The sequence below is a fragment of the Olea europaea genome, chromosome 12, assembly GCF_002742605.1.
Source record: "Olea europaea var. sylvestris chromosome 12, O_europaea_v1, whole genome shotgun sequence".
NCBI classification, from domain to species: Eukaryota; Viridiplantae; Streptophyta; class Magnoliopsida; order Lamiales; family Oleaceae; genus Olea; species Olea europaea.
Genome location: NC_036248.1, coordinates 4,138,503 through 4,151,758, shown reverse-complemented (window position 1 = coordinate 4,151,758; position 13,256 = coordinate 4,138,503). Strand labels below are relative to the sequence as shown.

General features: G+C 38.1%; 1 protein-coding gene across 1 annotated transcript; it reads left to right on the top strand.

The window, feature by feature from the left end:
* Positions 1-9,518: 9,518 nt before the first annotated feature.
* Positions 9,519-10,517, top strand: LOC111406929 ((-)-isopiperitenol/(-)-carveol dehydrogenase, mitochondrial-like). The gene has a single exon (XM_023036286.1). It carries the CDS (start codon positions 9,568-9,570, stop codon positions 10,369-10,371), a length of 804 nt encoding a protein of 267 aa, XP_022892054.1. The 5' UTR covers positions 9,519-9,567; the 3' UTR covers positions 10,372-10,517.
* The last annotated feature ends 2,739 nt before the right edge of the window (positions 10,518-13,256 follow it).

The window sequence follows — 13,256 nt, the reverse complement described above, 5'->3', positions numbered from 1 at the left end:
ATCATGCAGAGGCTTCCATGGGTCTGCCCGTTGTGGTAGAGTCTTCTCACCCAGACAAGGGGAAGTCTTTCCTGGTGGTGGGGCCACAGGTGGTGGAGCCAACTGGTGATATGCCACCCCCCAAGATTGCTGATGAGGTAACATTTTGCTTCACTTTTATTTTCACTTTCTTTATTGTAGTGAAAACCTTCAATGTTGACATTTTTCTTTGCAGGATGCTGATGAGATTGTGCGTTTCATCCAGGACTTGTTCACTTCCTGGGGGCAAGTCAAGATGTCTCGCCCTGCTTCAACCGGTCGTCCTTCTGCTTTTTCAGAGGAAGACATGATGTTCCTCAAGCAGTCGATATTTGAGTATGTATCTTTTATGGATATGGACATCGATCAGGCTAGTGCTACCAAATATAAGGATAAACTTGAGCATTTGAGTGTGAAGTTGGCGCAAGCACTGACACTTCTGTCGCTCAACATTTCTGCTGATTTTAAAGCAACGTTGAAAGTTGTCCACTCTGACATCCTCTCTTTGCTGGCCAAAAATATTGAACTGAAGGGCAAAAGTACTCAATATCTTCGCGCTGTCTCTGAAAGAGAGTCTTTGCGTCGGGAGATCAACAAAGCTGAGGATGAACTGAAGGAAATCTCTTTCGAAGTTATGATTGAAGACTCTTTGATAGCCAGTTTGACTGCATAGATGAAGGAGCTTCAAGCAAGGATGGATGACTGCAAGGCGAGAATGACTGCTAAAAAGCGTAATGCTTCCCAAGGAATTGAGCGAACCAAGTCTTCGGTTGAGCAGCACAAGAAGCTGGAGGTTGATGATAATTATGTAGCTGAATTGAATGTCACTTCTTCTCAGCAGAGCGAGGATTGGGGGAAACTTAGGGAAAGAATTCGTTCGGTTTGGGGCGAATTGTAATTAAGACATCTAATGTCTTAACTTTTCTTTTTGTAATTTCGTATTAACTTTCCGCTTGTAACCTCATACTGATAGCCATTGCCAATTTTGAATGTAACAGCAGCCATTGTCATTAATGAACAACTAATTTGTCTTCTTGTGTATTTATTGACGTTTGTCTTTAATCGTCAACCCTCCAAGCATTTAACTGCTTTATGATAAGATTCATGTATATTCTCTTTTGGTATTTCTATCTCTTTTCCCAAGACTTTGGGCCCTTTGACTCCAATTACTAGGCACGAATGTGGTTGTTCATATTCTGTCTCTTCACCTTCACGCCCCTATAAATGCATGTATATTTCGCACTTTTCATTTTCATTTCCATTCTTTTCTTCAAAAACAAATTTGCTGCCCTCGTTTGGCATTTCAACGATCGATCCAAAATTTTCGTCTTCCATAGAAATGGATCATTTGATCCACCCATTTTGCCACCTGTTTTGATGTCACCTTTGATATGGGAGATATAGGAAATATTCTTTAGCCAGCAAAGTTCTTCCCATCGTCTCCATGTTCTTTACAAGGAGTTCAATAATGGAAGACAATTTTTGAGGATGCCTGTCAAGCCACCTTGCTTGCTGAGAATGCTTCTCAGTCTCCTTGCCCGTTATTGCAGCGATACATTTAGGTAGGCGAGATAAGGGTGCTTCTCTTCCCTTCTACTTGCTGAGAGTACTTCTCGGTCTCTCTGCTTATCTTTGCAGTAGTGCGATCAGGATGGCGATCAAGGCCAGTTCACCCTCTTACTCGACGATCGACCGGGAGATTAGTTCGCTCTTGCAATTTTGTAATGAACGTTTGATAATAAAGGAATTTATTTGAACGTATTTCGCTCTGGCACTTTTTTATCTACGATCGTTCAACGCGATTTGATTACGCTTTTATTTGTTCACTTTCCCATAAGGAAGGAACATATTTTTTTAAATATTTGCCATTAATGAGTCTCATGTGCTTGGTGCCATCTAAATCTTCCAAATGATATGCTCCATTAGGTAACACATTATTTACTTTATATGGTCCTTCCCAATTGGGCCACCACTTGCCCTACTTTGGATCCTTGCTATCCAAAGGGAGTATTGTTTTTCAAATCAATTCACCCAAGCTGAATGATTTGGCTATAACTTTTTTATTATAAAACTTAGCCATCCTTCCTTTTTGAACTTGCAATCTATCTAGGATGTCTAATTCGTCCAACTCCAATAAGTTTTGAACTAGTGATTCGGTATACTCATCATCACTTAACTTATGTTGTAAATACACCCTGATCGATTGCACGTTGATTTTCATAGGTAAAACGGTCTCCTGTCCATAAGTAAGTTGGAAATGAGTAATTTTTGTACTTGACCGAGGTGATGTCCTATAAGCCCATAAGGCCTTGTTTAGACATTCGTGCCAATTTCTGGCATTTTCATCTATCATTTTCCTTATGATATTTTTTAGAATCTTATTAGAAGATTCTGCTTGTCCGCTGGATTGAGCGTAATATAGTGTAGAGTTTACTAATTTAACTCCAAACTCGCTCAAGAATTTATTCACTTGATCTCCATTTAAAAAAGTTTTGTGATCTACCATCAAAGTTTGTGGGATTCCAAATCTATAAATAATACAATCACGGATAAATTTTATGACATTCTTTTGGGTGATCTCCTTTAAAGGTATTGCTTCTATCCACTTAGTGAAATAATCAGTTACAACTATAACAAAGTTATGTTGTTTGGATGATGGGGGATAAATCTTCCCTATCAGGTCTATTGTCCAACCCTTAAACGGTCAAGGTTTGATAATAGGTGCCATCTCTCGTGCTGACGCCCTTTGTATTGGACCATACTTTTGGCATGCTAGACAACTCTTTGCACACTGAACGCATGACTCTCCCATCTTTGGTCAAAAATATCCATTCCTAATGATTAACCATCTCATCCTTTGGCCAGCTTGATGGGCTCCACATATCCCTTCGTGCACTTCAGCCATGATCGTCCTGGCTTCTTGCAAACTTACACATTTTAGCAATATACCATCGGAGCGTTTCTTAAACAACTCTTCATCTATCAGTGTATAGTTTAGCAAACGCAACTTCATTTTTTTACTATTTCCTTTATTAGGTTCTTTAAGGAACCTTTTAATCTCTGTCCTCCAATCTATTGTATCTCCATCTTGTATGCAACGAATTTCAATCGTTCTCGTCCTTCTTTGGACTACAGGCAATATTGTTCTATACTCATAAGTAGACTTCCAATTTAAAACCTTCGAGTACCCTGAGGCCATCTTTGCCAACTCATTTGTCATGTCATTGTATATCCTATTAACGCATTGAAGCTCTACTTGGTCGAATTCTTCCAACAACTCTTGGGCAATTTCGTATAGACTTATAATGGAATCACTTTGGCACTTAAAATTACCAATCAATTGGTGAATGACCAATTGAGAATCGCCTCTAACGATCACATTCTTTACTTCCATGTCTATTATTAATTCTAGGCCCACGATTAAGGCTTCATATTCGACTTGATTGTTGGTGCACATCATATCCAAAGTGAATGCGAACTTGTAGCAAATCCTTGAAGGGTTTATCAATGCTACTCCTACTCCTGCAACTTTAGAGGTTTTTGACCCATCAAAATACAAAATCCAAGGTCTTAATTCGAATGAATTGATTTCTAATTCAATTTCTTCAGGCATGTCAAGGCATGGATGATCGGCCAGAAAATTAGCCAAAGCTTGATTTTTTATTGCCTTTTGGGGTATGTATTGTATTTCGAATTCTGATAATGCTAACGTCCAAAGGCCTACCCTTTGGTGTAAAATAGGGCGAGAGAACATATACTTAACCAAATTTACTTTGAAAATCAAATAAACGGTTACGGGCCATAAATAAGCCCTTAATTTTGTACATGTGAAATACAATACAAGACATAATTTTTCAATGGCAGAGTAATTACATTCACATTTTATTAACCGTCTACTCAAGTAGTAAATCGCCATTTTTTCACCAAATTGGTCTTCTTGCGTGACCATTCCAGCAATTGATTTTTTTCAGCCGATATATACACTTTCATTGGCCGTCTTTGGATTGGTGACACCAACACTGGTGGACTTGATAAATATGTCTTTAGGCTTTCGAAAGCCTTTCGATGTTCTTCCTTCCAGACGAATTCGTCTTGATTTTTCAATTTTAAAAGTGGCGGAAAAGCTTTAGTTCGCCCTCTTGATCGAGCATTTGGCTGATGAATATTGGGCGATCTTCTCCTTCATTGCCAATATTCACTTTAATCAGAGGGTCTTATGTTTGAGCGTATCCAGGCTTGGCGATCCTCATCACTTCATCGTCCAATTCCCTTGTAGGCACTTCTTCTTCTAAACAATCCACTTTGTTGACTTCTCGGCCAATAATTTGTTCCAACTCGAACACTGCCAATTTGTCTCTCAATGCTTTCAAGGCTGCTTCTTCTTTTGTCTTATCCTTGCATTCTTTATTGAAAGCCATTAATTTGGCTTTGAAGGCCTGAATATCGGTCATTTGCCTTTGTTGCTTATAACGCATTTAAAACTCCTTGATTACTCTTTTGCCAATTACTGGCTCCTCTAGGGCCACTATGTTTGGCCTCATCTGACTGAACATTTCAGTGAGTGCATCCACCGAAAACGGCTCTTCACTCTGCGCGACAATTTGAGTTTCTTCTCCATCTTGGACTACTCTGATAGGTCCATAATTTCCTTCATACATGAACCTTTCTACTGAGTTTGCTTCTGCGACAAAAGGTCTATGATCGGCCTGCACCACTTTTGCTTCGCTTTTGTTATTCCAAAAAACCAAGCATTGATGGAGCGATGAGGATATACAGCGACTTTCGTGTATCCAATCCCTTCCTAATAAAACATTGTAACTAGTAGGACCATCTATTACAAAGAACACTGTGGTCCTAGTAGTTATCCCTATAGTTATGTCCAATGGCATAACCCCTTTAGCTGAAGTTGCTCCTCCATTGAAACTCGTAAGGACGACTTCTGTTGGGATCATATCGCTTTCTGTCTTTGCAAATTTCCTCATCATCTTAGATGGAATGGTGTTTATAGCTGCTCCATTGTCGACAAGCACTTTTACCACATGTATGCCGTTAACTAGAGTTTTAACGTACAATGGCCTCAAGTGTTTAGTTAACTTCATGGCTGGCTGCTTAAAAATAACCTTTTCGGCAGCATCTATTTTCACTTCCTTCTTGTCCTCTGTTGAGCTATCCTTTTGTGATAAGTCAACGTACAACATATCGTACTGAGCTTCCGTTTCCTGCATTTTCTTTTTACTGTTTTCTAATACTTCTTCTTCAGTTACCCAACCTGTAGGAGGAGACATTATTCTTGGAGGTGATCCATACTTTTCAGAGCGAGGAACTCTCCTTTTCCTTTTGGGCGTCCCGTACAGCACATAATAATCGAAAGAACGCCCAGACGGTTCCCCCAACAAGTCCACTTCACGAACCCCCTCTCGATGTAGTTGCTTCAACGGAGTGTTGTACGATACTCCTCTTTTTCTTCTTTCTGCTTCCAAATCAATTTCCTCTTCGATATCCGTCATACCATCATCTCCTTCATCATCGTAGGCCCCTCTAGAAGTTTGGCCTTCTTCATATTCTAGCACGCATGCTTCTTCTTCTTTATCCTCCCTTTCTTCTTCTTCTTTCTCTTTATTCTTGAACTTATTGGTTAGCAAATAATTATTAGCCATGACAGGAGGTAACGTACCGAACTGAATAGTAAGGGACTGATCTGGATCTTTTCCATCTCTTCTGTCTCACTCAAACTTCGACCTCCCAGAAGAAGTCTCTGGCAATTCTTTTATCAATTCACCTGTACCAGTCTCTTCACTGTCTTTGAGAATATTTTGATTGGCCACCTCGAGTAGCTTAGGCGCCTTAGGATGTGGCATTCCCTGTTGTTGCCTCATCATTCGTCCATAGTTCCGTTGAAAATGTCTTTGTTGGGTTCTAGTCATCTCGTTGAAGAGTATCGCCCATCCTGCATTATACTGGAACGAATGCCATACATTTGGTAGGCGAGGCTGCGGCCTGAATGTTCTCCCATTATTCACTGGCCTGAACTACCTTTCAAAAGGCGGTCCCTTATAGAACGATGTCCCTCGCCCTCTACCAGGCTGAGTGTTTGGGAAAAAACTAGAAAGATGGTAATGCTGCCATATCTCTGGTTTCTGTGTATTCCCACTCACTTCTCTTTTACATCTTGTACACAGCACATCTTCACCCTCTTTGGGCTCCTTCCCTTTGATACGTTCAAAGGCACTAGGATGTGGTCTAGGGTCTTCTTCTCCATCATCTATAATCAAGTTGAATTTTGGCAACTTGTTTTTGAAACCAGTCGTCACCATGTTCACCCCAAGTGGCTGCAGAAAAGGGTTTTCATCCACTGCTATCTTCCTCTTATTCTCGAACGTAATTCGTCCAAATTCAATGGTATCCTGTAACACATGGCGAACCAAACAGTTATTACTCAAATGTGACCATGCATTATGTCACTTACAATATTTTTTACCCTTAACTTGTTCAGGGTTTGGTAATTTATATTTATCGCTCAACTTTATCTGCTTATCCTTATATAGTTTATCAAATATAAGATCAGCTTTCGTTACATCGAACGAGAACGTTCTAGCCTTTTTGTTTTCATTTTTTATAGGCTCATCTTTGCCCGACGGTCTAGGCTTAGCCATTATAGGACAAGTATACGTGTCCCCTTTGATTAATTCGGCCAAACACATTTCGGTTTGATCGTAATACTCGTCATTAATGGTATGAACATCAAAATTTGGGTCTCTATAATAAGTCCCCTTGTTAGAATTTTTCATTTGCTCTTCTTCTTTTATTAATCGTTCATACCTAATCACATTCGCGCTCAATTGGAAAAGATAAGAAAATTCCTTGTCTTGAAACTTTTTTTTCAAATCAAAGCTTAGACAACCTTGAGCAATTTTGACAAACTCCTTTTCGGGCAAAAGTACAAAACATTTACTTCTTGCTGTCTTGAACCTTTGAAGGAAACATTCTGCCCATTCGTTTGGCATTTGACGTAGAATCGCCAAATCGGCCAAAGTAATTTCGGACCCAGTCTTATAAAACTGAATGTGGAACAATTGCTCTAATTGTTGCCATGTTTGAACAGAGTTCGCTGGCAAATTGATGAACCATGAGAAAGCTACTCCTGTTAATGAACTAGGGAACAGCCTCATTTTATGGTAATCAGTTACGTCACCACTTTGCAGTGTGAATCGCCTTATGTGTTCTAGAGTAGACACCTCTCCTAAACCGGTAAATAGTGAAAATTCTGGCACTTTATAACATCTAGGCCATGGATATGCTTGGTCTACCCAATCAGGGTATGACTTTGTATAAGTCGGTCTAATGACAGGACGTACCCCAAAAGCCATCTGATCCTGTACTATTTCCATAATTTGATTCCTCAACATGACGTTGGGGTCATTTGGAATTCCTACGGTTGGCTGACCGGTTGATTTTCTTGAAGCCTGATATTTGGTCTTTGGTTGGCAACAAAGTTGCCATGATTTGGGCCATTGTTACCATTAGCCTGAATATTTACCCCATCATTAATACGTGGGGCATTCTGTCTATTATTTAGGATATTATCTCTTACGTTTAAGTTCCCCCCAAGTTAGATGTACCATTGCCACCATTCTGATTTGGCATTACACCATCCCCTGGTTTGAAGTAGAGGGACCAAAATGTGATTTTACATCTTGATTTGGACTTAGGACTGAGGGATTATGTCCCACAATTGTCCTAGTTTGGAAGTGATTTGCAAGAGGCGCGACTGGCTGACAAATTTGGTCTACTAACTTATTCATTATTTCATTTAAAGTATTCAGTTGTTTGGCCATGTTATCATAGTGTGCATTCTCATTCTGAGTAAGTCTTTCCATATTATGAATATTTCGTAGATTTACCTGTTCAACGATATCCTGTGTGAGTTCTCCAAGTAATGCACGCATAGTTCGAGGACTCAAGTCTGTCATTAGTTCGTAACGACTATGACTGCTCTGATTCTGTCCATCTGTTCGTGCAGTGCTATGTTGCTCCTCATATCGCTCGATCACGGACTGGACTCCTCCCTAACTTGCTTCCTTATCAGATTTATGAGGCATATTATTTCACCTTTTGTATCTCCAACACCAAACACCAAGGTCCCACTGGGCGTGCCAAATTGTTTCGCGCGAGTAGTCGCTAATAATTAAAAAAGAATCAGACGATTGTGTAAGGAACAAACCTCTTGAGACAAAATCCCAAAAAGGGGTATTTTATTGGTGATGATTTTACAATTGGAACTAAACAGAATTCCTCCAAGGGGCAAGTACACGAGTACTGAAAAGAAATGTTTAAGTCTAAACTAAGAAATTGAAATTACATATCTTTGTTTGAGAGTGTTTGATTCGGGGTCTTTTTCTCTATGTCTTCTCTTCCTTTTATATTCCCTTGATGATTTCTTCGTGATCAATCGCTTAGAAACTGCTTGATTATTTTATAACTACCCACTTCTTTTATGGTGGTTATCGTGTCGTGGAATTGCCGTCTCTAACTGTTGCCACTACTCTTTGTCGTTCAACCGTCTTCAACTGAACTCCTTGAATCATGGAACGTGATAATGTTACTTGATAACTGCTTCAATAACTGCACTTCTGGATAATCATAACATCTTATGTTTGCTAAGATCATGGGCGATTCGAAGGTTTGGGCGAGAACAGGGTCATAGCTCTGGGCGACTGTAAGACACTTCATTCGCTCAGATCTTGGGCGTCTTGCAAATTTGGGCGATAGTGTTACCGTGTTCGTGGGCCTCCACTGCATTCATTAGTAACTCTATTTGGGCCTTTATCCTGAATTTCCCAGTTGAGCTTCATTCTTTGGGTTATTAGATTTGGGGATTCCCTAATTGGGCTTCATTCCTTGGGGATTCCCTAATTGAGCTTCATTCCTTGGACTGTTTGATTTGGGCTGCACTTTTAGTGTGTCAACAACAATAATTTACAATTCCTAGAAAACTAATTTTTAGACAATTCAATTCTCTGGAATTTGTTTTCTTTCCACCCAAATTCTATCTTTGCAATCAAACGGATCCGAAGAGATTTTCAATGTTCTTGTCAACCCCTTTTGATTCAACAAAAAACAATTTTAGCTACAATGTTCAAGCCGCGATTCAAATTGAATATGCATAATAATTACCAATTAAAATATATGAATATAGTAGGGCGGATGTATTAATTAGAATTAAGACCAACGTTCTCATATCATTCGCATTGACTATGAGTTTATGATAATATCGGACGACCGATATTGTAGATAACTATTTCTTGAAATTGTTTGAGTTGAATCAAGGCCTATGACTTATTAAACCTTGGACTTTTAGCCTGTGACTTTTTTCGAATTCTACGTTTACATTGTTAAGTTTGATGATAGAATCCGTCGCTCGCCAAAATTGAAATCCAGCCGTAACACACTATATAAATAGTAAGTAATGAATTCTGAACATATCATAGAACCACCGAAAAAGTGAATCCCTAGATTATCAACTTAATTTTCGATTTCTGTTACTACAACATGGCACATTCTGAATCTGCTTCGCCAATGAAAAAGTTGCATGGCAAAGTAGCCATCGTCACGGGTGGTGCAAGTGGCATTGGAGAGGCCACTGCGCGTCTTTTTGCCGAACATGGTGCACGGGCAGTTGTGATTGCTGATATACACGATGAGAAAGGACGAACTGTGGCTGAATCCATTGGTTCACAACGGTGCAGTTATGTGCACTGTGATGTTAGTGATGAAGAACAAGTGAAGTCCATGGTTGATTGGACGGTGCAAAAATATGGCCAACTCGATATCATGTTTAGCAATGCAGGAGCAATTGGAAAATCTGATTATGCAATACTTGACCTTGACTTGTCACAATTGGATCACTTGATTCAGGTTAATGCACGTGGCAATGCCGCATGCGTGAAGCATGCAGCACGTGCGATGGTGGAACAAAAGGTCCGAGGTAGCATCGTGTGCACCGCTAGTGTGGTGGTCAGTAATTGGAAAGGAGGGGATATGACCGACTATACCATGTCGAAGTATGCTGTGATTGGTCTGGTCCGATCAGCTAGCCAGCAACTTGGTGTCCACGGCATAAGGGTGAACAGTGTGTCACCTTCTGCTATAGCAACCCGACTATCGAGCTCGACGGGCTTGACTAGCGATTTACTTGAAAAATTATTTGTTCCATTTACTAGCTTGAAGGGGATTATGCTGACAGTTGAGCATATAGCAGATGCTGTGCTATTCCTCGCCTCCGAGGACTCAGCATTTATCACCGGACATGACTTGGTGGTGGATGGTGGTTTGATCAGTCTTCCCCACCTATAAGCAACGCTTATAAGTAAGAATAACAATTAAAATGTTTCCTTTATCAGTTGATAATAAGATTGCCAGTTGGCATCATTAGCTTATAGAAATACCAATAATACCGTGTACTGTTTTGTTTTAAATTAAATACAAAGATATTGTTTGCATTTCCTATGTGGAACAAAATTGTACCTTAGGTGTACATCTTTACCGTGCTATAAAGAAAGATACAACATCCATTGTTTTGGTAGATTCTGAATTCGAACTCTGCAGTCCAGCTAAAAAATGCATGGAAGGGTGTATTTAGAGTTTAGGAAAACAACATAATAATTTTTATAAATTTCCAATACCCAAAATAATAATCATTTTAAGTAAAATTAATGAAAATTAAATAATAAAAAAATAATAAAATATTGCAGACGTGATTTTTATTTCAATTAAGGATATTTTACTTGTTCAACTATTTATTTTTAACAAAGGGTGACTTTTGTAATTATTATTTAAAATGAAAATTTATAAATCCAGTTTTGTTCAATTTAATTACTCTAACATATATGGTGTATATTGTAAATTTCTCTTTAAAATTTTTATAGAAAGTGTGTGTTTGGTTCTCCGTTCGAAGTGTTAAACCCACTCGTTCATTTGTATTTTTATTTTTATATATAGAGTTTGTTAAGACTCTATAAAATAATGACGAATTCTCTAAATATAGAAAATAAGATCTTTATTAAAGATCGCTCCGACCAACCAAATTCTATAATCGATTTTACGTCGACAACATCATTATTTTGTAGTTGAACTATCTAACCAACCATATTATAAAGAATGAGTTGACTTTGATTGCTTAATTTCGCTCGTCTTCGTACAGCAGTAAAATGCCATGGGAAAACGCTCGAGATGGGCTTATTTGTTATATATCTTTGACTGAATCAAAAATTATTATTAGGAATATGTTAGTCAAAGCTTAACGACGAGTGATAAAGTGCCGAATAAATTAAAATTTTATTATACTTAATGACAATTAGGATAACTTTTAAAGTTCATTGTTAACTAAACTTTTACAATTGAATAACAATTTAGAAATATTTTTGGAAAAAAATAAATTAGTGAAAAATGCCATATTTACCCAGTTATATGAGTTGTAGGATCACTAGTCATACCAATCTCAGAATGAGACCAGACTAACTTGTCAAAAATAAAACGTTGTATTTGTTCGACATCAGCTCTAATAAAGTTTTCCTTTTTTGACAAATTTTTCTTTATACACTAATGACATATTTCATAAAACAAATTCAATATAGAAATCAACAAAATTATGAAAAGAAAAGAAATTAAAATTGTATTTAACATATAGTACAGTGTTGGACTACGATGCTTAAACCTTGCTTGAGGTACAGGGGTTTTGTGAATAGGTACTTACAACATGGGTGAGGGAGTGGCATTTTTTTATACAAGCGGGTCAGGGGTTTTGTGCATAGGTACTTTCAACATGGGTGAGGTGGTGACATTTTTTTATACAAGCAGGTCCCACATGGGACCCACCAACTGTGAGTGCCAGTAGGAACAGACCCCTGTACACTCGGTAAAATCCATAATGCTTTGTTGATTTTTATCTTAGTATTACTACCTACATTGTGATATTTTCCACAACCACCTTGATAGGCTTACAGGGACCTGTTTCACGAGTCCTTGCTAGGCCTCAAACATATGTGGCGTTCAAGTAATGTTTTTTAATACATGTGGGCCCTTACACAATAAGTAACCCTATAAAAGCCTTATGAATAATGCCCTGTACATTGGGTATTACTTTTCCGCAATACTTCTCTTGAATTTGTCAATAAATGCAACTGTACGTCATGTTGCTGTATAACGGGTATAAATTTTCTTAAAATTTGTTCCAAGTGGCTACCAGACATAGGCATTATTTATTGAATAGATCAATTTTTACTATTTCTAAGTTGTCGAAAAATCAACTTTCTTGTCTTATTTGGATCAATTTGTAAATTCTTATATCAATTTGGCATTCGACGGCAAAATTGACGGCCTACCTTTTCCTGAAATTACGTTTCAAGGATGTCTCAATCAATTTATTTTTAAATTTTTAACATTTTTCAAACAAACAAGCTAGCTAATCAAATTATAATTTAATAACGAGTTGAGTTACTTGATTCAGAAAATAGCAATATTTTGTGGTCATGTCAAATGTTACCCAGCATTATATCACCGTTACATATAATTTTCCAATTAGTAACAAACTTTAAGCTAACGTAAAATTTGTGTAATTAGTTTGACCTAAAAAAGGTATCGAATAATCTGCTTATAATTTCGCCAAAAAATTCTTTAACAGAAACTACCCTTTAATCCTATCATTTATTATATAATTCAAGTCCAAAAAGAATTATATTCTCAATAATTTGAAGTTGAAACATTGGATAAACCGATATAAGCAATAACGCGGAGGGCCCTATGTGCAGGGATGAACGAATTTAATTACATGTCCATCGCAACACCACTTGCATCAAGCATAGGCATGTCTAGTGATGGCAATGGGTCGAGCCGACTCTTTAACCCACGAGCTCAGCTTGTTGCTCAGGGACGAGCTCGGCTCGGCCCACGAGCTTAGCTTAAAAGGAATTTTATAGCCGTTGAACAAACACACACTCACATATATATAATTAAGAAAAAGGATTTACTGCACACACAAATTTACTTCAATTATTATCGACGTCGTACTAATAATATAAGATTATTTTGGATAAAAATATATAGAGAGAGGATAAGCAGAGTTCTATTCTTCGAATAAACAGGCGAAGTGCACTTGATTTGGCAGCTAGGCTTCTCGCGATGGACTTCTTCAGGCTTCTATTCAGGGATCATTTGTCTTAAATTCCAGATTGCTTTTCAGA

Excerpts from the sequence above, each read along its gene's own strand:
- LOC111406929 (XM_023036286.1), top strand. The coding sequence starts at position 9,568 with ATGGCACATTCTGAATCTGCTTCGCCAATGAAAAAGTTGCATGGCAAA.